General features: G+C 34.2%; 4 protein-coding genes across 6 annotated transcripts; 1 reads left to right on the forward strand and 3 right to left on the reverse strand.

Moving 5' to 3' along the window:
* Positions 1-434: 434 nt before the first annotated feature.
* Positions 435-6508, reverse strand: LOC115445060 (cysteine-rich venom protein TEL1). 3 transcript variants are annotated; one of them, XM_030171145.2, is made up of 6 exons: positions 6290-6508; positions 5735-5826; positions 5530-5663; positions 4857-5002; positions 2347-2541; positions 435-1036 (listed from the first exon to the last, which is right to left on the reverse strand). In XM_030171145.2, the coding sequence occupies exons 2-6, from the start codon at positions 5823-5825 to the stop codon at positions 802-804; spliced, it is 801 nt and encodes a 266-aa protein (XP_030027005.1). In that variant the 5' UTR covers position 5826; positions 6290-6508; the 3' UTR covers positions 435-801. The 3 variants fall into 3 exon arrangements, with proteins under 3 accessions (XP_030027005.1, XP_030027006.1, XP_037298003.1); XM_030171146.2 differs by lacking the exon at positions 6290-6508 and adding an exon at positions 6073-6170; XM_037442106.1 differs by lacking the exon at positions 6290-6508 and adding an exon at positions 6069-6165.
* Positions 6509-7103: 595 nt separating this feature from the next.
* Positions 7104-9970, reverse strand: LOC115445059 (dynein assembly factor 6, axonemal). The gene is made up of 3 exons (XM_030171143.2): positions 9269-9970; positions 8614-8819; positions 7104-7793 (listed from the first exon to the last, which is right to left on the reverse strand). The coding sequence occupies exons 1-3, from the start codon at positions 9363-9365 to the stop codon at positions 7536-7538; spliced, it is 561 nt and encodes a 186-aa protein (XP_030027003.1). The 5' UTR covers positions 9366-9970; the 3' UTR covers positions 7104-7535.
* A 1044-nt stretch (positions 9971-11014) lies between these two features.
* On the reverse strand, positions 11015-12729 carry LOC115445052 (probable 26S proteasome non-ATPase regulatory subunit 3). Its single transcript, XM_030171136.2, has one exon. It carries the CDS (start codon positions 12606-12608, stop codon positions 11124-11126), a length of 1485 nt encoding a protein of 494 aa, XP_030026996.1. The 5' UTR covers positions 12609-12729; the 3' UTR covers positions 11015-11123.
* Positions 12730-13377: 648 nt separating this feature from the next.
* Positions 13378-21043, forward strand: LOC115445049 (extensin). Its single transcript, XM_030171132.2, has 4 exons — positions 13378-14250; positions 16014-16211; positions 16756-16953; positions 17033-21043. The coding sequence occupies exons 1-4, from the start codon at positions 13615-13617 to the stop codon at positions 17531-17533; spliced, it is 1533 nt and encodes a 510-aa protein (XP_030026992.1). The 5' UTR covers positions 13378-13614; the 3' UTR covers positions 17534-21043.
* The last annotated feature ends 251 nt before the right edge of the window (positions 21044-21294 follow it).

A 21294-nucleotide genomic window follows, 5' to 3' on the forward strand; every position in this document is an offset into this window, starting at 1 on the left:
ATGTTATGCACAGTACTCAATAGTCTTAATTTATTTTTTAAGTAATTAACTAGTATAAGAGCGCAATGTTTAGGAATACAATCTAGTTTTTATGCTTCTATATTTTATAATTAGCTTTAATTTTGATTGTAATCTGTTTTGCGTCTTAATTTTATTAAAATAAATAAATAAAAAAAGCCCGTGTCCAACAATGGGACTACAATTCAATACAAGGCTAATGTAAATCTTTTGACTTTAGTGCATACGTTTACGTGTAGAGGGCGTTTTATGTAAACACGTTCACGTTTTAAACACGCGGTTAAAGCCATTCACACGCAATCCCAACTAAGATACAAGTCTTGATAGATATCAGGAATTCATATTACACGAGACTTTAATCTTCAGTTTCATGTGGAAGATTGGAATGATAGTTATTTTTAATAAATTACGCAAAACACAGAAAAATGTCTAAACCTTTAATCAAATTTACATTTCCTATCAGATAATGTAATCTATAATTACAGATCTGTGTCTACTACATTGACGGAACTGACTCGTTGATGATTACGTTATCTTACATTATGTAGTATCAATTGTAGCTTTGATCCGTGTAGTTATCTTGATAATAGGATACTATGACTCATCATTATTAGTTCTAAATAGGACCTTTATATCCAAAACACATACATTTGTACCAACGTTTGCGCCACAGTAGGTATAATATGGATAATCGTAACTCTAATATTATGTAAACTCAATTTTATGTAATAAAATAAACGCTATCATAATTTGTATTGCCAAGAGAAAGCCAAGTGTGGATAATCATTTCCAAGGGTAATTCTTATGTATTCGATTATCGCCGCACGCGCATGTTGCGTTGCAGTAGCCGTCGCGACAGAAGTTTGGCGATATATTGACGATTTCATTGCAGTTCGTGTACACATCTTTCTTTGGACATGCGTTAGTGCAAAGTGCATGGGCAACGCATTGATCTTTGCAGTCGGCGCATTTTTTACCAGTTTTGTATGGATAGTGAGTGATGGTGTCGTAGTTTCCACTGTAAAAAGAACAAATTAGTTAGAAATTGTCTCACACTGAAAAACTTCCTACAACTGTTCTCTATGGTTCGTTACTTAAATCAGAAATATCTTCAAATTCACTTTACGTCGAGTTAAGCAATAACACAAAGTAATTATTTCACGGAAACCACTTTTTTCCCGCGTCTGAATTCATCTGATACACTACTTCTGTTATATGTCTCCTAAAATATAACGAATATATGAACAATTAAAAAAAAAACTACGTTTAATAGTAATTCCTGTATCGTTTAGCATCTTCGTGTGTAATATAACTCAGCTTGCTACGTAACGGCACGTTGATCATTGTTTATGATGACGCCAAGCCGGCTGATTGCGATTGCAGAAGAATATTTGCATTTTAAATTAGATTAGGTAACCCAGGAAACAATTTAGCTTTTAATTATAATACAATGGTCTGAATATAATGCAGTAATATTGACGTGTTTGAAACGAATCAAAATAAAACATTGACTTACACTCATGATTGACAATTTCACGGCATATTATTACATTTAGCATGCAAGCATCCGTGATTAGTGAATATGCGCGTGTGTTTTTTCTTTTTTTTATGTAGGGGCATGACAAAGTGGCACTACTACACCAGGTCGAGTGGGTTCCAATAGGATGTCGAATGACGAGAGATGATTAGCTCTTGGCAGTCGCTACAATTACGCACGGTCAGTTGGAACTGGATATACGCAAGCTGATCCCAGAACGCGACACACTTACTTGGACCACTACGGTGGGTTTTAAACACCTTTTGTACGGTGGTCGCTATCCGGGCGGATATAAAATATATCTTACCACCAGGAATTAACAACTTGCAACATTTTTTTTAAGATATACTTAGCTTTCATAGATTTTCACTCTTAGCTTTTTTATACTAGACGTTAATCTTTTTCACGCAGGTCAACAATCGCTAAAACGACGCTATCAGGAGATTTTACATTTTCCTTTTACAGATTTTTCCATTTACATTATATGAACTTATGAAAATGTATTAGTAATTATAGGGAAACATGGTGGTAGGTATTACAACTAGTTCCCTATCAGCTGTTGTTAATGATAATAATTTGGTATAATTCTAAAAACCTTCGCCAAATCATCTGAATGGCAGAATAATATGAATACGTTCGTTACGTTCTTTAATTAATGTTGTATTTTAGTCATAAACCTTGGTCGCAAATAAAATAAAGCCAACAGATAAACAAGATGCAGTTTTATGACACCAGTTAAGATTCACGTTGATAAACTAAAAGATGACTAAGATTCCTTGCAATATACCTACCCTGGACAATAATGGCACACGTAGTTGTAGAAGTGGCCCCATGGCCCACCCGGGCAATGGGCAAATCCGCAACCGACCTTGTGACTAGTGGCCCAAACCATTTGAGTGTAGTGTCCAACTACTTTTAAATTGACCACTGGATGCCCGTATGTAAAATTACGGTATTCTACGAACCACGTCCTTAAAGCAAAGAACCTGAAATAATTAAAAATTTATAGTTAATACGTTAATTTGTGGAAAACTATTTTTATCGCTATTTGTATTACTAACTATATTATAGAGAAATAAATTGACAAAATGTTACGAATTTGTGATGGTTATGTTATCTACTCGTGTATTTTCAATAGAAAATAAATTGAATATGTACCTACTATACCTGTGTAAAATCTGGTTTTATTGATTATTCAAAGAATGAATGTTATTTCAATTTGTCTGTTTGTAAAGGACTTCGTACAAATGATACTTCGCAATAAAGGATCATTATTGTAATTAGAAACAAAATATTTCCGATTCGTCACCTCTGTGCCAATTAGTCCACCCGATCATTTTCATTAGTTAATACGTAATGTAAATATGTTACTCTTGAAATTTCAGCCCTATTGTTATGATTTTATATACACAATAATATAAATGTCATATTATATAAATAATTACTGGATGAGTGGTGACATATTTTTACGAAGAAACAATAATAGATTATGATTTTATTATATTCCTGCCTCTATACCGAGCCTTACTACATAAGTAAGTAGATACGTGACAAAAATTAAATTAATTCAAATAATGACATGAATTCAAGAATTATTGACAAGAGGCTAAGAGCAATGGGTTTTAACACTGCAGGCTGGATACACAAAGTAAAATTAAAACTGAAGCACAGTCCCAAAACAGTTATAATAAAAAAAAAACTACGTGAACTGTACAAATACAAAATATTATGTTATGCCCTGATGATATTTATGTACATTTACATTTTGTGTACCATTTTGAACATATGATGTGAGTCAGTAAATTTTCCATACAATAAATAAATTATTACTTTTCACATATTTGAGAAACCATTATCTCCTTATTTATTCCTATACCCAATGATATATATGTACCTATATACTATAATATTATGATTGATATAGGTAACGACCCAGACTGAAAATGTTCTGTACTACAGTGTAAAATTGAAGTCTGGTTTTAATTTTGAATTTATTTTTCGGCAGTTGATAAATCATAAGTAAATAATGAAAAAATCCATACTGGGAAACTATCCTTGATCGCTTAATCACGCAAAAAGGACATGTTAAATACTTTATAGAATGTATATGTTGTTCACGACAATAAATGTAAAAAGTATAAATCGTGATATGTAGGCTTGATGACGGGATGAGGAAACTAAATAAATAACAGCAAAAAATTAAAGAAACAAGATGGTAATTTATCGTCTTTAAATCATGATTCATAAGAACGACTAATGACGGCCTCGGCGCCTACGGGAGGCTAAATTGATCAGTAGTGTTGCCCTCTTATACAGCTAGTAATAATAATAATTCGAAAATGCGATACTTATGTAGCATAACAATAACAAGTAAATATAAAACGCCTTACTCTTTATCCAATCAATTTAATAAAATTTCATCTACTACAACATTAAGCACAAGTGTGATAACACATTTTATTGTTATATATGTGAAAGGAACTTTAACTAGAATAGGAAAGCTTCATTCTTTGTTACTCTAACTATTTGTGCGTTTTTACATATTTTAATACATAGAAAAAACGTTGACTTATCCATCTGTGAAGTATATCATTATAATATCATCTTATCATCTACATGAGTTGTGAAATTCAAACACACATCAAGCCTTTGTCCCCCCAACTAGCGTACCCAATTTTCACCTTGTGTATTCCGTCTCATGACATTATAGAAGCCACATCAGACTAACACAAAATCCAGACTAGATCAGATATCATCGTGCTCTACCCGGGTGCTCAGAGCAGTGGTCGTAGAGTCTTACGCAATACTATATACTATATACAAATCCAAGCAATTATTATGACTAGGAGTTTTAATACTCAAAATCAATAAAATTGAACTTTGTTAATATGTCCTATTTTTTAAGTCCGGATGTAGCAGTTCATATAATTAATGAGATCGCAACATGATTATATTTCAATTAAAAAGTTCTTGTAAGATTCAAAACCGTCACTCATTCGGTTGTTGCTTAAATATATCTATAATTTGTTAAACATACATATTATGATAATAATTTAATATACTTAACATCATTAAGTTAACAAGGACTAATGCTTATTAGTGTTAGTATTATGAGAGCACAATTCGAGTTCTAGTCTTTATATATTCCTTTAGGTATAAGATACGAGACATGAGCGTGTGTGAGTGTGCTTCTGTAAATTTTAATTCATTTGACAAAGAAATAAGCATAAGATTTACGATCTTCTGATAAAAAATAACTTAGAGCCTATACTGAGATGTATACTGCTCAAATAAAACATACCATGGTGTCTTCTGTGCCGCTACAAACAGATTTTGCCCACACGTGCCTAAATCTGGCACAATGTTTTCTTGAGGATTGTTGTGTTGTAAAAAAATGCATTTCTCTGCATACCTCTGAGCCTGGCGCGCAGCCCCCGCGTGCCAAGTCTGAAAACGTTTATAACGCAAGTCCTGCATTTACCGCTGACGAAAGAATAAAACATCTAAGTTTTAAAAATTTGCTCTGTGAGTGAAGTACTCAAGGGAATGAGTGTCTGGCCGGGATATTATTAAACTCACTTCTTGCGTAGAATTTTGAAAAAAATCCGTGAGATCCTGAGTAGCGAGAAGGCAAAAAAACACTCATGTTTTAAATTCATTTCGGTTCTTTCCAACCTGTATTGGATATCCGGCGCAAAAATCATATTTTCATATTATGATCGGAATTTTTTTTAAACATTGTGGTTGGACAATTAACCTGTAGGTCGCCCGATGTTTCAGGCCACTGACTATTAAAATTAATAATATTATCCACAACGTCGCAACAACGCAAACCTCTACATGATATTCAATGCGCTCTCCGCACTGAATCTAGACTAATTCAATAGCGTCTTCGCATCACCTAAATCTAGGTTTTAAGACATCAAATGTCTACTTATTATTAATAACCATTTACTCAAATAATTTTAACTTACCATCATTAACATATTTGAAGCTGTAGGTCGAACTTTGGTTCTAAAGAAGTTGTGATAAGTAACAATTTTGCGACGAACCACAGCTCTTTTTGGACTTAGAGCATTTTCAGGAATTTGGTCCGGCGGGAATAACTCTGAAGATTACAATTGAAAGTTACGGTGATGGCTTTATAAATTGTATTATTATTTTTAAGATAATACTCACGTCTATCGCCCCATGTCGCAGTACTGTCCAAAAGTGTAGAAACGTTTAAAATTATTATAATTTTAAACCACAACGACGCGCGGATATGCATACTACAAAGGAATGCAACTGTTAATATATGTATCTAGATATAAAGATTATTATTAATCATCGTGCTAGTGTCAATTAAATTATAGGAAACTTAATAAATTACTATTGGTTCTAATTATTGCAGCATAATTTGTAGACTCTAGCTATAGCTTATAAATTCTTAAATAAGTATATATACATATTTAAATAGGTTCAGTATGGTACATAGTTACGTATATTCAATATCTAGGCAATATAATCTAACCCACTTCTAGCACTAACTCGACGCATACAATTGGACTATATTATGAATAAAAACAAGTCCTGTAGGCACCAACAATGATTAAATCAAATACTAGTGCAATACCCATTAGGTACCTACACATTGAATACAGGCAACGGGCACGACATATCATTTTACATCTTATACAGCGCTTTTTAAATATTGCAAACGAAAGACAGTACTCAAATTTCAGATCTACTTACGTATTAGTGATAATATTTGTTATTTTTAAAATGAATAACACAATCTTCACACAAAAAGATAATCTTCTTTCTCACATACCACTAACGCCACATTTTTACTCTGATTTGTGCCAATTACTAAATGTATGTCTCAATCATTCCGTGTCTCGCGAATGTTTGAATTGAAATAAATAAGCATCGTTCTCGCCTGACCGTGTACTGCCATAGCTAGAAAATCATCCTTGATTAACGTGAAAAAACTAGCGGGGCATACGCGAGTGGCTTATTTACTTCATAGGGTTCTGTACTTTTGTAAGTATTTGAGGTCAATCACGTTTGCCTGTGCAGTCATGTTCTGTGCTAATAGTTATTTAAACATAAAATGACGGCTACATTATTTGTTCAAATTACTGTTGTGGGATATTTATATACACCTGCGCTTTATACTTCATTGTTTTACCGCATGATGGCCAATCTATAGATACCGATATCTACAGTTACAAATTTCAAGTTGAATCGTAGTCAACTAAATTTTAATTACAGTGCCATGCCACCAAGTTTCTTGATAGATAATTATAAGCTATTTTTTTATTTAAAAAAGAATAAACGTGACTTGTATAACGTGCGGAACTCTAAATATCGTTATAATTATAGTTTTTGACCGATCTAACTGTGACCTTTTGAGTTATAGTGTGTATTGTAATGTTTACTAAAGGTAACCGGCCGTACACTATACACAATATCGTCTGTATAATAGACGTAGTAATTGAATAAATATACAATTGTTAAATGCGTCTCACAGTCGTAATATGTGAATAACAACAAAAACTACAAATATTTCTTAATTAAATTTTTATATTCAAAACCAACAGCAGCGTTAAATATAGGTAGAGTAGGTACAACTGACAGAACAGCGTGGCAAGAAATAATAAAAGATCGCATATAAAAGACTAAATGATTGATATCTCATTTTATACAAAAAAAGGCGGGTGCAATCATATCTATGGCTGTCTCAGCGAACATTTATGAATTTTTCACGGGTTCCTTCAAGCATTCTCACGATACCAGTCCTTCAATTACATTTTTTTGTTTTGTAACATGTTGGTGCGTTGGCATCTACTCGGCAATTATTTACAATTATTGAGACAATCATCAAATCAGGACGACCAGGGCTTGATCGTATTTTAACGAACTTTAATTAGCTACATAGCCTATTGCTAACCGTTTTCGGTACTAAAAAAATATTAATAATCTGCATTATTCATGTTCAAAAATTTATGAAATCAAACTCTCTATCCAATTTCAATTTTAAAATTAATGTCTGTTCATTGGCATCCCAACTAGCTTTCGATAAATCTGGATTTATGCCGTGGGGAAGTGGTAATTTCAAATGATATTGTGAAGAATTAATAGTTACGGTCGTGGCGTCGACCGCTAAATCCAAATTTTCCATCTTATCTCCCGGCATCTTGATCTTTAAAATTAGATTCTCGCAACTAGATGAAGATGGAGTCTTTGCCCCAATCTGAAAATTCATAATTTACATTAAATATCTTAGATAGTAGGATTTTTTACTTAATATCTGCCCGGAATTTATAATTTGTGCCAGATATTGTGATAGGTTCACCCCCATCATATCATAGGACGGAATTTTCACGACGCGGCGATAAATGTGTGTGTATGTACTCCTTAAGGCAAGTAACCAGTTTTTAGTTTTAAGATCCCACCCTAGTGGCACTTAGGTAGTACATCTGTCTTTGAGGTCAAATTTATTAATAGATACCATTATTGTACCGAGAGCTGCTTTGATTTCTTTAAATTATTCAACAGTCGCATACTTTTAATTATATTTCAAAATAAGTAAGGTAACCTACATAATCAAACTACGATTCCGACCGAGGAGTATGAGCCAGAATGTGGAACGGAAAACCAAAAGAGATTCAGCAAAATATGAGGGAGATGAACATTTTACGATGGTCTAGAAAATTTGAGGAGGCTCGACAGACTAATAAGTTTAAAACTTTGTTTTAGCGTCAGAATTGAACCTAGAAAATAGGTATACTCTTACATCAGGCTTAACGTGCGTTGCGACAAGGAATCCGTTTAAAAAGCAAATAAGACCCTATTTCACAATATTCTTGAATAAAAGTTTGGACTTTGCAGATAGCTCTCTTATACTTAGAAATCATAGTAAAATAATCGAGGGTGTAACTTTTGTGTTCAGTCTGTATTTTAATTAGACTTATAAGTCTCTACTCATGTTACAAATAGCATTTAAGTATTCAGACGACATAAAACCAGCGCTGAAAATAGATACTAATCATTCTTTCGTAGATATTAAGTACCTGCAGAAAAACATCCTCAGCCGTCACAGACTGCTGGTAGTTCATAGAATATTCAGGAGTTTTCCGTCCATCAATACCAGCTCCTACCCGCCCCAGTTCCTCAGCTTCCCTTGCTTCCTGCTCCTCAAATTCTTCAATATTTTTCGGTTGTTTCGATATATTCGTTGTGAGTGGAATTTTGTCCCTCGTCGAAGATATTTCAAACTCTAATTGATAAGTAACATTTTTAAATTATTTAATTATGAGAATCTACCATTTACTTATCTATTGAAATTCTTTACCGATAAAACTGATTATTTAATTAACATTGAATAACCACGTACCTAAAATGTAGGTAGGTAAACATAGTTACAATATACTGCATGATCTACTTAGGTATCTTTGTAGCAGAGACCTAAGTATTAAAGATATAATCTAGGACATGTCCTAGATTATCTTATAGGCTACTTTAACCCCGGTAATTGGTTCTAATAGGAATACTTAATGGATTTTTTATATATTCTTTGTATTTTTAAATAGGTAGCGCTGGCATTAGACAGTTTTAAAACATAATTAGAAAATGAGGTAAGAGTCAGATGAAAAATAAATTAAGTCGAATAAAAATCACAGAAGAGTGGATAAGTACAGCATGTACAGAATGATTCAAAGGTTTTACCAGACGATCGCAAGTCATCTCCTTGTAGGACTTCTGGCTCTGGTAGTCTTAATAATTCGGCTAACTTTTCCATCGTCCCTGGAGTAAACTCAACCATTTTAATACTTGTAGGCTGCACAATTAAGACGTTTAAGATGATAAGAATTTATTGGTTTCTATATTAATATCTAGTTTAGCTATTGGTAAAATCTCAGACGATCAATACGGTAACTAGGGAATCCAATAATTTATTATTATAACACGACTAAAGTGACGTTGTTGCTATGATACAAACCATGTACTTGGGTAGGTAAATTGCATATAAGTACAAACAAAGAGAATTTATAATAAGTAAGGACTTAGAATAATACTGACTTACAGATAACCATGCTCATTATTAGCTCGAAAGTATGCTGCAAAAGAATTATAATATATTAAGTGGAAAGTCTGCAAAATAATTGACATTTAGCTGCATATCTGTACTTTACTAAAAATAATCATGATAATTTTTAGTATGCTCAAAAATCAGCCGTTTTCGATTTTCCCGTATACCTACTACCTGAGCTACGGCGGGTACTAAGCGCGACTAAACAGGTTTGCTTATGAGCATGCTAGTACCGATAAATTTACGCAGCAATTGTGCGTGATACTTTGCAACAATAATTAGAAATGTCCCACTGGTGAGACGAAATAACGTTTCTACTAATAATCGAGTACTTAGTTGTTTCAGGTTTTTCTTTTCAGCTCATTGAACACGAATCCAAATCGTCCTATTTCTTTTTTTCTCGATGGATGCATTCTGCCGCCCCTATGCTGCTGCCGCATATATTTGTAAATGTACCTATTTATCTAGCTTAACTAGCAATTTTAGTTAGGCACCGACTCCAAAATTGATATCCAGTATATAAGTACCCGTTATGTGAAATTATTGTAATTATTTAAAAAAATTGACTGTCTCAATGGCGTAGTTGTGTTTCGCTCACAATACGACTATCGTGCTGAGGAGTTACACCTCTGCCTACCTCTGAAAAGGGGAAAAGGTATGATATATATATATATATAGAGTAAACAAAAACACAACTAATGTATTTCGCTGCTTGGCACGCAGTACGACTATCGCGCTGAAATTTTACCCCTCTGCCTACCACTGAAAAGGGAAAAAGGTGTTATGCTGTATGTATAAGTATGTAAGAAGTACACTCAACCACACCCAATGCAAAAACATAACTAAAAACGTCACAAGCAAGCAAAATTCGCGGTTTCGGTTTCTTGGACGACATAAGTATTGATTCTAATTTTTTAGTTTTAAAACCAAACTTAAACGATTTTGATAAAAATTCTATGTCCAATCTGGAGATATATTATTTCGAATAAAAAAAGATTTTTCCAAACCGGTTCATAAATGAGCGAGATCTGACATAAGTAACAAAAATAATCACGTCGAATTGATAACCTCCTCCTATTTTGAAGTCGGTTAAAACCATAGATTTAATTTTGGAAATAAGTAAAAGATACATATTACAAAATTAGCATAACCTATACATATAAGAAAATAAACTGTTCACCCAGTGTAATGAAATTCAAACAAAGTGGAAAAGTAATATTTTGCTATACAAAAGAATCAAAACTAGATTCATAATCAGTTCACTTTGTAAGGAGATGTGCGTTAAAGAGCAAGGAGGAAGATATGGAAATTAAGAATCTTTTAATAGTTTTTTCTTTGTCAGTTATATTAACAATGCACTACAACAGAAATAAAACAAATGATCATAATTTTTCAGCAATTTATTAGCACTTGGTATTCAATGTTACATCTATTTCAAATTATGATCCACAAATGGAGGTTATTAAAGGTAATTTTTTTTAACATTTTAATTTAAGGGAAACCATCATCATCCTCTTCAGCCATTTCCTTAGCAAGCTCCAAATCCTGTTGTTCTCTTTCACGTCTCTCCTCAGCACTTTCCAACTCCTTGCCATATGACTTGGGTGGATATCTCATAGCCTTAACACTCTGATTGTGTAATTCCAAGCAAAATGATATGCGCTGGTGGAAGGCAAGCTGTGGCTCCCGAGTGCAATATATGTCAGAACTTTCCTTGTTGCTCATGTAACCCTTTTCAGGATCCAAAGTAGCTTCAATAACTCCATCTCTAATGGCCTTAGCTACTATAAATTCAGCATCTTCAGCAGAGTCTAAGCCCAGTTTCCGGGCAATGTCTTTAGGAGATATACGTGAGTAAGACATGCCAATTGAACGGATTGCAGTCTTAATAACATTTTGTCTAAGACGTAATATCAATGTGAAAGTGTGATCACTTCGGAACTGGGGCCCAAAGTTCTCTAACACCTCTCCAAATCTTTGTAAGTTGCCAAGCCTCACTGCTTGCGTTAGTTGGAAATAGGGTGCTAATGCTTTCCTGAGAGGAGCTTGACGGAATATGGCACGCTCTGGGATATCACCTAAAAGAAGTTCCACAACAATAGCCAATTTTTGCACAGTTTGACGGAATCCAACTGCAGCTGTTTGTGGAGCTTTCCTTAGAGCCTGCACCAAGTGCTTGTGTGCATCACTGTATTCAAGACGGGCAGCCTTTATTCTACCCAGATAGTACATAAATCTTGCCCACTCATTATTGCTTGCATTTTCAGGGAAGACAGACTTGCTCACTAATTTGTCTGCTTGATCATACAAAGAGTAATGTAGATAGTTGCGCAAAAGGCAATTGATGAGAACAGCTTGGCCTTCATAATCATTGCGGAGGGTAGAAGTCCGCAGGCGCGCATGTAAGAGCCCTCTAATAAGGTCCAGCTTATTTGTGAGTTCGAATACACGAGAATGGTAGAAATAACATTTAGCAGCAATCAAATCAAGCGTTCTTCTATTTTGGGCAGTCACTTTGTTCATTAACTGCTGCGAGCACTCCGTAGCTTCCTCCAGTCTGTTTGTGTCTAACAAACGTAGCAGTACTAAAAGATGCAAATAAACATCCGCCTCTGGTACCGGCTGTTTTGGGGCGCTTCTAGAACGTGGTGTTTCAATTTCCACTGCACCAGGAACAGGGTTCTCTACGAACACGAGCAGACCTTCCTTGTCTCCACTCGATGGGTAAATCTGGTTGATGATTGCACGCAAAACATTACCATTCAGTTTCCTTCTGGTGTTGGGCAGTGATCTCAATACGCGCATTGCAAATCTTGGCTCTTTGGAACTCACAGCCTTGTCGATCTGCCTGATGTGCTCTCTCAAATCCTGAACCGTGAGGACATCAGCGTCTTTCTTCACTTCGTTTGTTTCCCCTTCACCAGCCGAAGTGGGACTTTCCACATTCTTCATCTCAACGTCTTCGATTGGTGCCATTATGACTTTCTGTTATATTTTCAGTCTAATACAAGTAAAATCGTATTTCTTCGACAAAATAGTAATCAAATTGAAAAGACAAATGAATTTGATTTGTCAAAAAATGCCGAGTAACTACGATTGTGTTGCATACAATAAAAACAATAATAGTAGCGTGATAGTATGATTCTGTCCTTGTCTAACTAAGTAGAATGATACGTTAAAATGAGTACGTCATATTTTTTCTCGACTTATAAATTCTAATAATCTCCAAATGAATATTTTAATATGGAACGGAGTTTCTAAATAAAGTTGACATTCTAAAAACACCAATGATTATCCATAAAAGCTCAGCATAAAAGAGTCATCACATAGTCACTAATGTTATCTTTGCGATGGTACAATACTGTTCAATAGGTATGCAACGACGCGAGCACGGGCACGAGTCATAACATAATTTATGGCAAGGCTTTCCAAATGGCACTCTAAATTCGTTTTTGATATTTACTTACCTCTTATATCGAAATTTAAAGGCTTATAATATTATATTGATTTTTATTATAATTTATCTTTCTGTATTAAAATTTATATGACACACATATTCGATAAAAGTAAAGATCGAAAATTAGTCAAATATCTACCCTATTGAATAGGTCTGGTTTCAGATTCAGAAAGTAGAAACGGAATTTCCGGATAATAAATGCAACCTACACGTTCAGAGATCAACACAGATTAAATTTTTACGACATTCTACCATTGTCTTTGCCTTCTCTATTCCGTTCCATAGAGGCATAGACTATAGACACGACAAAACTACTAGCATTGCCTGTAGTTGCTTAACCAATATACTCTACTTGGAAAATACTGATAAAAGCTTAGAATTACTAATGTTACAGTTGAATATTTTTGGATTACAACCATCACCTTATTACAGAAACCGAGTGTGCCAAAAATTATAAGTAACGGACGCGCTTCGACAGCAGGGGACCGGTTGATTCTTTACATAAAATTTCAATGTGTTCTGGAAATGGTTTGCAAAGAGGACGTGGTATCATGGTTTAAAGAATTGGAAAGCTATAAACGCATAGACGCAATGTGTACATTATTAAACATGTGTTTGCCGTTTGAACTGCGCTTTATCGGAACGTACTTGGAGGAGCTCGGCAAGCGCGACTTTCAGGAGTTGCGTGGTGCCGAACTAAGAGCAAACAACCCCACAGATCTGGCTGCGGACATTGGCGGCGCTAACACAGATCCTAGAACGCGACGGAAAATGGCTTTGTATGTGTCACTGTTGCGGTCATGCAACTTCGCGTGTGCCACCACATTGTACAACGCCATGGTCAGCTTAGAGCAGAGTGGACTGCTGAAAGGCCTGTATGGCGACTTGCTCGAAGAAATCTTGCTATTGTACACGATGGCTCTACATCATCCTGCCTTCACATTCGACCAGAAGTCACATTTTGGTGAAATTTTAGAGAAATTGAAATTAGAAGACCAGAGAATACACTATACAGAGCAGCAGGAACATATAAATGTAGTACCCGTGAGTGGTGGCCTTACACAGTCTAATATAACAGCCAATATGTCAGTACCACCGCCTAATTTGTCTAATTTAGGACCACCGCCTGGTATCATGTTTGTTAAAACACCCGGGGTGCAGGTCAGTGTCATTCAGTAATATTCATTGAACATTGCTTGTTGGTAACCATAAAGGGGATAGAGAGTGTTACTTTAGGCACATTCATATTGTTGAGTAATGTTTTTAGTGAAAAAGTATACTAGTACAATTTAAGTTGGCCTGATTTGTTGTATTTACATTTACATAAGCATACTTGTAAAGAAAAAATATTTTTCTCAAAAAAGGATTCCTAAACTGCTATGTTTTCAATTACTGCATGTGAATGATTGTAGGACTGATTATCAGTCATTCATTATTAATTCAGATGCATGTATTCATTTCTCTCATTTCTTATTGGATATATGTATTGAAAATGAAAAAAATAATTACACCACATTGCCTATACTTATTATATATATTATATAGATTTCTAAACTTATTTTATTATATAAATATTATGATCATTAATGTTATAATATTGTTGTACTTACATTCCTTTATTTATATTATAATTATATCATTTTTTTTTAAAATGAGTTAAATATTACATTCAATAAGATTATTTCATATTTGAAATTATCTAATATGAATCTTTGTAAATACTTTATTAGTCATTGTTTATACACCATGTAAACAATCAAAACAATGTTCTGAACAAACATTGAGTAAGTGTATCTTATAGCACAATTTCCTGCTGTTATTAGTTTGAACATTATTAAATTATTTCTCATTAAAATTATTTAATAATAGATAACAATGACTTAAAGAATCTTATAAAAAAATATAATAATTTGTGAGTATCCTTATCTATTAAACAAAAAAGTATGTTGTAATATTATGTTATCAACAATAGTTATTTTCATTCATTCACTAAATGTGTATTCATGACACAATGACATACATAGTCATTAATAAAAAATCTTAATTAATTATTTTTATGGTTATGTTGTGGGAACAACTATGCTTTCGGTTAAAGGATACATCAAGATTTAAGATGAGATTTAAACTATTAAAGCAATTTGTATGTAGCTATTATGATTGTAAATTTTTTATTTCATCTAATTTAAAAGTTTTGATACATATAAAATAGTAAAGAAAAACCCAAATGTAAACAAATCATGACCAACTTTTCACTGGCCTCTATATCATCCATTTAGTGCTTATTAATAAGTAGGGCCCAATATATAAATTCATGGTCTTTTGCTGAACACTCCATGTAATTATGAGTTTTTTCACAGAGATATTTTTCAAAAAGAATATAAAAATACAATTAATTGCACATTTATACAAAACCAAACATAGTTTCAAGGTTACCTTTATATTTGTGTTAGTATGAAAAGTGAAATTTCATTAGGTTATCCAATTACACCCAATGAAAATTAAGCACACATTATTGTGTACCATTATACTTATCTTTTATTTTTGTGTTTTGTTATATCATATTCCTATTATATAATTTTGTCTTCATAAACGCAATTTTCACTGTCTTGATAGTAGTCATATTTTGGTATCTTAACAATCATTCTGTAACATAATTTATTTTCAAAATTCTTAGCTTTTTTTAAATTTTCAGAACAGATAGAAACCTATGTTTATTTATGATAAAACCTTAATAATATTAAAATACTTCATATAAGTTTGGAACATTGTATAAAATTATTCATGGTGCACAAGTGTTACACAATATTGTAGTGCAAGCAAAATATAATTAGCATATTTAAAGCCAGTTTTAAATAATAATAGTGCTTGTCTCTGTAATATTTTTATTTTTATTATCCAATTTATGAATATATTAATGATTACAGCCTCCAAACACAGACACAGTGCCTGAACTTAGTTCACCTCCAGTTCTGAGTGGAGCGGGGAGTGTAGTTTCAATCTTAAGCGAGGTGCCTCATCCTCCGCCTGGACTGCCTATACCACAGTACAATATAGGAGATTACATGGGTCAACATGCATGGCCGGCAAACATTATTGTCTCAGCTATTAATCAGCCGGTAGAGGTAATTATTACATACTTGAATAGTATAAATTAGGCTAAAAGTTTGTGTTGCTGATCTGTTTAATAAATTAAATTATTAAATTAAATATTGTATTACAGTCAAGTTGTATTTTTTTTTTGTAAAATTGATTTTGGCCATAGTACACACATAAAAATGCATGTAAGGTAAAAAATTTAAAGCACTGTCTTTACATGAGCTGCATAAGATTTAATGGTTCTTTAAATTGATGCAATTTAATAAAATACGTCCAATTCACAAGAATGTCATTTCATACTTAAATTAGTATGTACATATTTTATTACCATTAACACCTGATTAAAGTTTAGTCTCACCCAGTAACAATTGTTAGAAACAACTTATTTTCCACCTCATAAAATATTTAGCGACTAGTTGGCATAACAAATTATAAGTATATGTGAGTAAAATTTACCAAAGACACAACAAATATTTTATCATGAATTCGATAGTTTTCCTACTGCCTCCTATTAACTTACTTATTTATGGGATGTAAAAGAAATAAAGAAAACACTACATAATGTTCCAGGTAATATCGTACCAGGCGAGTGCGGGCGCGCCCACGTCGCCGCTGGTATCTTCGCCGGGCGACAGTCGCGCCGCCTCGCCGCGTGCGCGCCGCCGCCTGTCGCGCGACCGCTCACCGCCGCTGCCGCCCGTTTCTATTGGCCCGCCCGATCAACTGCCATTACAACTTGCTAATTTCGATAATCTATCACTTACAGAGGTAAACTTGAAAGTTCAATTTCTATCACTGTTTAGGCGTCTAGCTCAGAAGGCAAAATTAGAATTGTTCTGGTTTGCAGATGCGGCACGCTATTGGTGACGAGAGGTTACGCGATATTGGACTTCATCAGTACAGATCATTAGAGAAATTAAACGGAGTTCGAAGACGAGCTGGCGTGTATTGTCCGCCCACACGGTCTCCGTCCGACAGCGGGTCGAGCGCAGCGTCGTCGCCGCCCGACACGCCGGCGCTGGCGCCGCGCCGCGCCACGCCGTCAGCGCCTCCGCCCGTGTCGTTCCTCCAGTATCCACGTCCGTTCGCTTACCCGACGCCGCCACCAGCTTACCGTCCGCCGCCACCGCCGTTCGCAAACGGAGAGCCGCCCCCGTACCCGACACCGGCACCTTATGCGGGATTCGTACCTGTGCTCTATGCACCGCCGAAGTTATCGTGTTGGAATTGTGGCGCCACCGGGCATGCTGGCCATGAGTGTAAAGAGCCCAGTATGGAAGAAATGACTCGCGCCGGTGGCTACCAGCTGGACTTCGGCGGCGCTCCGCCCGAGTCAACGGACAAATAGGGCGCGTACGCCGCGAGGTCTGGCTCGCTGTAGTGCCTCCCGGCCGCCGCTCAGCTCAGCTCACGGCGCCGAGGCGGCGGCGCTCGATATTGTAAATACCGACTTTGAATGTCGCGTCTGCAAGCCGTCGCCTCTTGGCGCCGCTATGTCCTTGAAATCGAGATCCTTGCAATTATTGGTGGCAGTAGACATTCAATTGATCAACAACATTAACCCAATGTGCGCTTATTGAACCGAGAGGCGAATTTTCTTTTGTTATGATTCAAAAGAGTAATTGCACATCCAGACTTCAATTGTTGGAACACATTTTCTGGACGGCATATAATCTATTTCTAGACTTTTGTGTCTAGAAATAGATTGATGTCTTCTTCCTATGGATTTGAAGAAGAATGGGAATTTTAGTAATATTGACATGTTCACAGAACTTGCTAGCTGAATATATGAAAGACATAAATGAAAGACACATATGACAACGGCAGATAAATTTTCACCATATTTTATTGGCAACAATTCTAAATGACTTGGAATAGTGGAAAAATGATACCTATATTTGATATGGACTTTAAGTGCAATTACTCATGATCATTGAATTCTGCTATATATATCTATTGTGTAGAATTTTGAGGGAATTCCATTGTGTAAAATAACACAAATACAGAGTAATAGATACAGTTGGGAAATTTAGCAGAATGCTGTTGGCCCTACCTATGTGGATTGATATGTAACATTTTAGGACCAGCTAACTCGCACACAACTAAGCATGGTCTTATAAATCCGAACGTGCCATAAATTGGTTTAGCTTGTTGATTATAGCGTGAGCGGTATGTAAGAAAATTTTGATAAGATTAGGTAGGTGGTGAAATTATACAGTGGTAAGTCTATAATCCTTATTTATTTGTTAAGTGAACAATTGATTGCCTAAGTTATGACGTAGATAGTTTGTTAGCTGTTTATTAGAGAATTTGTTATATATTTTCATTAATTACTGTAATTTTGCTGTTGATTTTACAATGCATATCAATGTTTCATTTATTATAAGCATGGGAAATATGTCACATGTTCAATAGATTTGGTATTTTCTGTTTCACATTACAGTTTTATTAGAACTTAATCGGAATCGGGACTGTTGCTATGATCTCCATTATTTGACTTAAAATGTTGTCTGTTGCTTCTCCATAAATAAATGTCTCAATTATAAAGTGCTCCAATGGTTGCACATTGTTTAAGCAATATTGAACTCAGTTGTTAAGCCTATCGTAACTCCTCCAGTGTTATGGACTATCATTTGATACATGTACACTATTTTTAGTAAATCGAAATAGTACAACAATGTTAACTAATACATGCTCTATTTAATATTAAAATTTGCCTAGTGTTAAATAATAATTGTTGACTGTAAGCACAAATTTCGAAATTTATATATAATCAGTATTGTGCGCTTGTGTGAACTACCATAATTTAGATTTTTTTGTAAACAGTGTCAATTTAAACAAATAAAAACAAAATCGAAAAAAAATCATGACAATTTTTCTAATACTAAGTAACCTCGGAATGAAATTCTTAAATATATTAGGGATAGTTATTTTGATATGACTATTTTGTTAATATTTTAGAATCTAAAGTCCTAATTTTAGATTGTTCAACAATAGCAGTACTCTGGAATTCCCTGAAATTCTTTTTACTTCACTATGTATTGTAGTTACCTACACATTGCATATTTATATTTCGTTTCCGGTACAATGCCGAAGTTGCAACGCGGTTGAAACTTTACATGACGAATTTCGTAAAACAAAAACGTACTGAATTTGTTTCCTTTGATCTAAGACTGATTCATTGAACTAACTATTGAATTGGCTGCACAAATTGAAATTTTGGAATTTTGATAAAATAAGTCGAAGCAGCATTACAATCAGCATTCGAGACGGTTCGTCACAATTGGGTAATAAGATGATGGTAATGTGATGCAAAGTGATGCGAAATTATTGAGAGTTGTTTTTATAATTGACTACAGAGTTGTGTACCTACGACAGATGATATGTATAGAACAAGGGATTATTTTGATCAAGCTCACGAAAATGCAATGCTCGTAATTAATGTTATATGATAGTCCTTGTAAATAGTTACAAGTATTTAAGAGAGGTTACACTTCAAGCGCGATGTGTCCATATTTTGTAAATAATTCAGTTTATGAAAATTAGTTAATATTTAGAGATTGAGTATATTTGTAAATTAATTTGTAATATTTTGATTGTCCCTATAGATTGTTCAATTGTTTCTGTAAGATCATTGTCACAAATCACAATTTTGCATTTTAAAAGTTCCCCAATATTTGGAGAAAAGTTCAAATTAGTATGGTTGTAAAATATAATTGTTTTTGCATAAATAATATAAAAAAAGGTTTTTTTAACGAATCAGATGCGTCACACGCATGGGTGGGTGCTGGGTCGTGGCCGATTGATATTAGCAGCTTGCCAATTTATATTATTGTACAATTTTATCAGTCAGTCCGCGCTGTGATGACATTCGTGTATGTTATGTGCCTGCCTACCACACAAACTCGTTTACCCAGTTATGGTCGCTTTCGGACGAGTGCTGCGCTTGTGTTTTGAATATTTCGAAGGGCGCTGGTCCAAAGAGCCAATGCAATAGAAAGTGTGGATTATTTATACTTTATAATAAACAGTTATAAATACAGAAATAAAGGGACTGTTGTTAGTATGATACATATTATGCCACTCCTTATGAAGGTTGTATGTCCAATTAACGTAACTATTGTGTTATTTATATTCATAACAATTTTATTATGATATATGAAACACGTTGTCGTATGATAGATTAAACATAGAAAATGTAACTTAATTGTATTTATATAAGTATGCATATTGAACGTTTAGACCCGACGTGAAACCGTGATACAGCGAATGCAATACGGACATAGCGTCATACATATAACTGCATATCATAGTTGGAACAGTGATACTGGAGTAAGTTTACTTCATTATCTTTTGTGTGCTCAACTGCATTAGACGAAGTACATTTTCAGTGGAACGGAATAAAATATATTTTAAGTGTTTTTTGTATGTACTCACGCAGCAGACAAAATAACAATAAATTGTAAAAAAATATTGTTGCAATGTTCGCAGCTTTACTTTGTACTAGTGGACTATGAAAATATTTTTTTACTTTGTACAGAATGTTATAAATGTGATAAATAAATTTTGACATATTTAATTAGAAATTGTGATTTAGTAAGGTGTGTAGATAATAATAAAATATGAAATGAAAACTCGCTTTACTAAATAAAGTTTACTATCCTACCGCTATGTGTAACATTGTTTTCTCACATTTTTATATTTGGGTATTTATGTATTCTAAGCTGTTGTACCTCTGCTAGTGAAAAATTATTAAAAAAAAACAGGAAAATGAGTATTCGGCCCAGATTGTCAGCCCTCTGTATCCCACCAATGCTGTGAATCATTTGCTTCCTGAAAAATAAACAAACAAAATCTATATGTGATGTTTTATTTTTTGTAATTTACATTTGTGTACCTCATGTTCCTTAATATTAGTATAATTCGTTATTTTTTTAATATAATTCACTATAAATATTCCTAAAGGAAATCGGATAATAATAAGGATGCATACAGTAAGTAGCTCCACCTTTTATAGAGAATTTGAATCTCGCTATGAAATAAAGGGCAGAGGGATGATTACACAAACATTTTCCTGCAATCCGTTTGTCATAATTTACCATCGGTTTC

Source organism: Manduca sexta, chromosome 23, assembly GCF_014839805.1.
Source record: "Manduca sexta isolate Smith_Timp_Sample1 chromosome 23, JHU_Msex_v1.0, whole genome shotgun sequence".
Lineage (NCBI taxonomy): Eukaryota > Metazoa > Arthropoda > Insecta > Lepidoptera > Sphingidae > Manduca > Manduca sexta.

Coding starts and splice junctions, on each gene's coding strand:
- LOC115445060 (XM_037442106.1), bottom strand. CDS start 6,094: ATGCGTCGAGTTAGTGCTAGAAGTGG. Junction 5,003..5,529: donor CTTCAAATATGTTAATGATG/GTAAGTTAAAAT, acceptor AAACGTTTTCAG/ACTTGGCACGCGGGGGCTGC. Junction 2,542..4,856: donor GCGGCACAGAAGACACCATG/GTATGTTTTATT, acceptor TAATTATTTCAG/GTTCTTTGCTTTAAGGACGT.
- LOC115445059 (XM_030171143.2), bottom strand. CDS start 9,365: ATGGTTGAGTTTACTCCAGGGACGATGGAAAAGTTAGCCGAATTATTA. Junction 8,820..9,268: donor AGATGACTTGCGATCGTCTG/GTAAAACCTTTG, acceptor CTTATCAATTAG/AGTTTGAAATATCTTCGACG. Junction 7,794..8,613: donor CTGAGGATGTTTTTCTGCAG/GTACTTAATATC, acceptor ATGAATTTTCAG/ATTGGGGCAAAGACTCCATC.
- LOC115445052 (XM_030171136.2), bottom strand. CDS start 12,608: ATGGCACCAATCGAAGACGTTGAGATGAAGAATGTGGAAAGTCCCACT.
- LOC115445049 (XM_030171132.2), top strand. CDS start 13,615: ATGGTTTGCAAAGAGGACGTGGTATCATGGTTTAAAGAATTGGAAAGC. Junction 14,251..16,013: donor TTAAAACACCCGGGGTGCAG/GTCAGTGTCATT, acceptor TAATGATTACAG/CCTCCAAACACAGACACAGT. Junction 16,212..16,755: donor CTATTAATCAGCCGGTAGAG/GTAATTATTACA, acceptor ATAATGTTCCAG/GTAATATCGTACCAGGCGAG.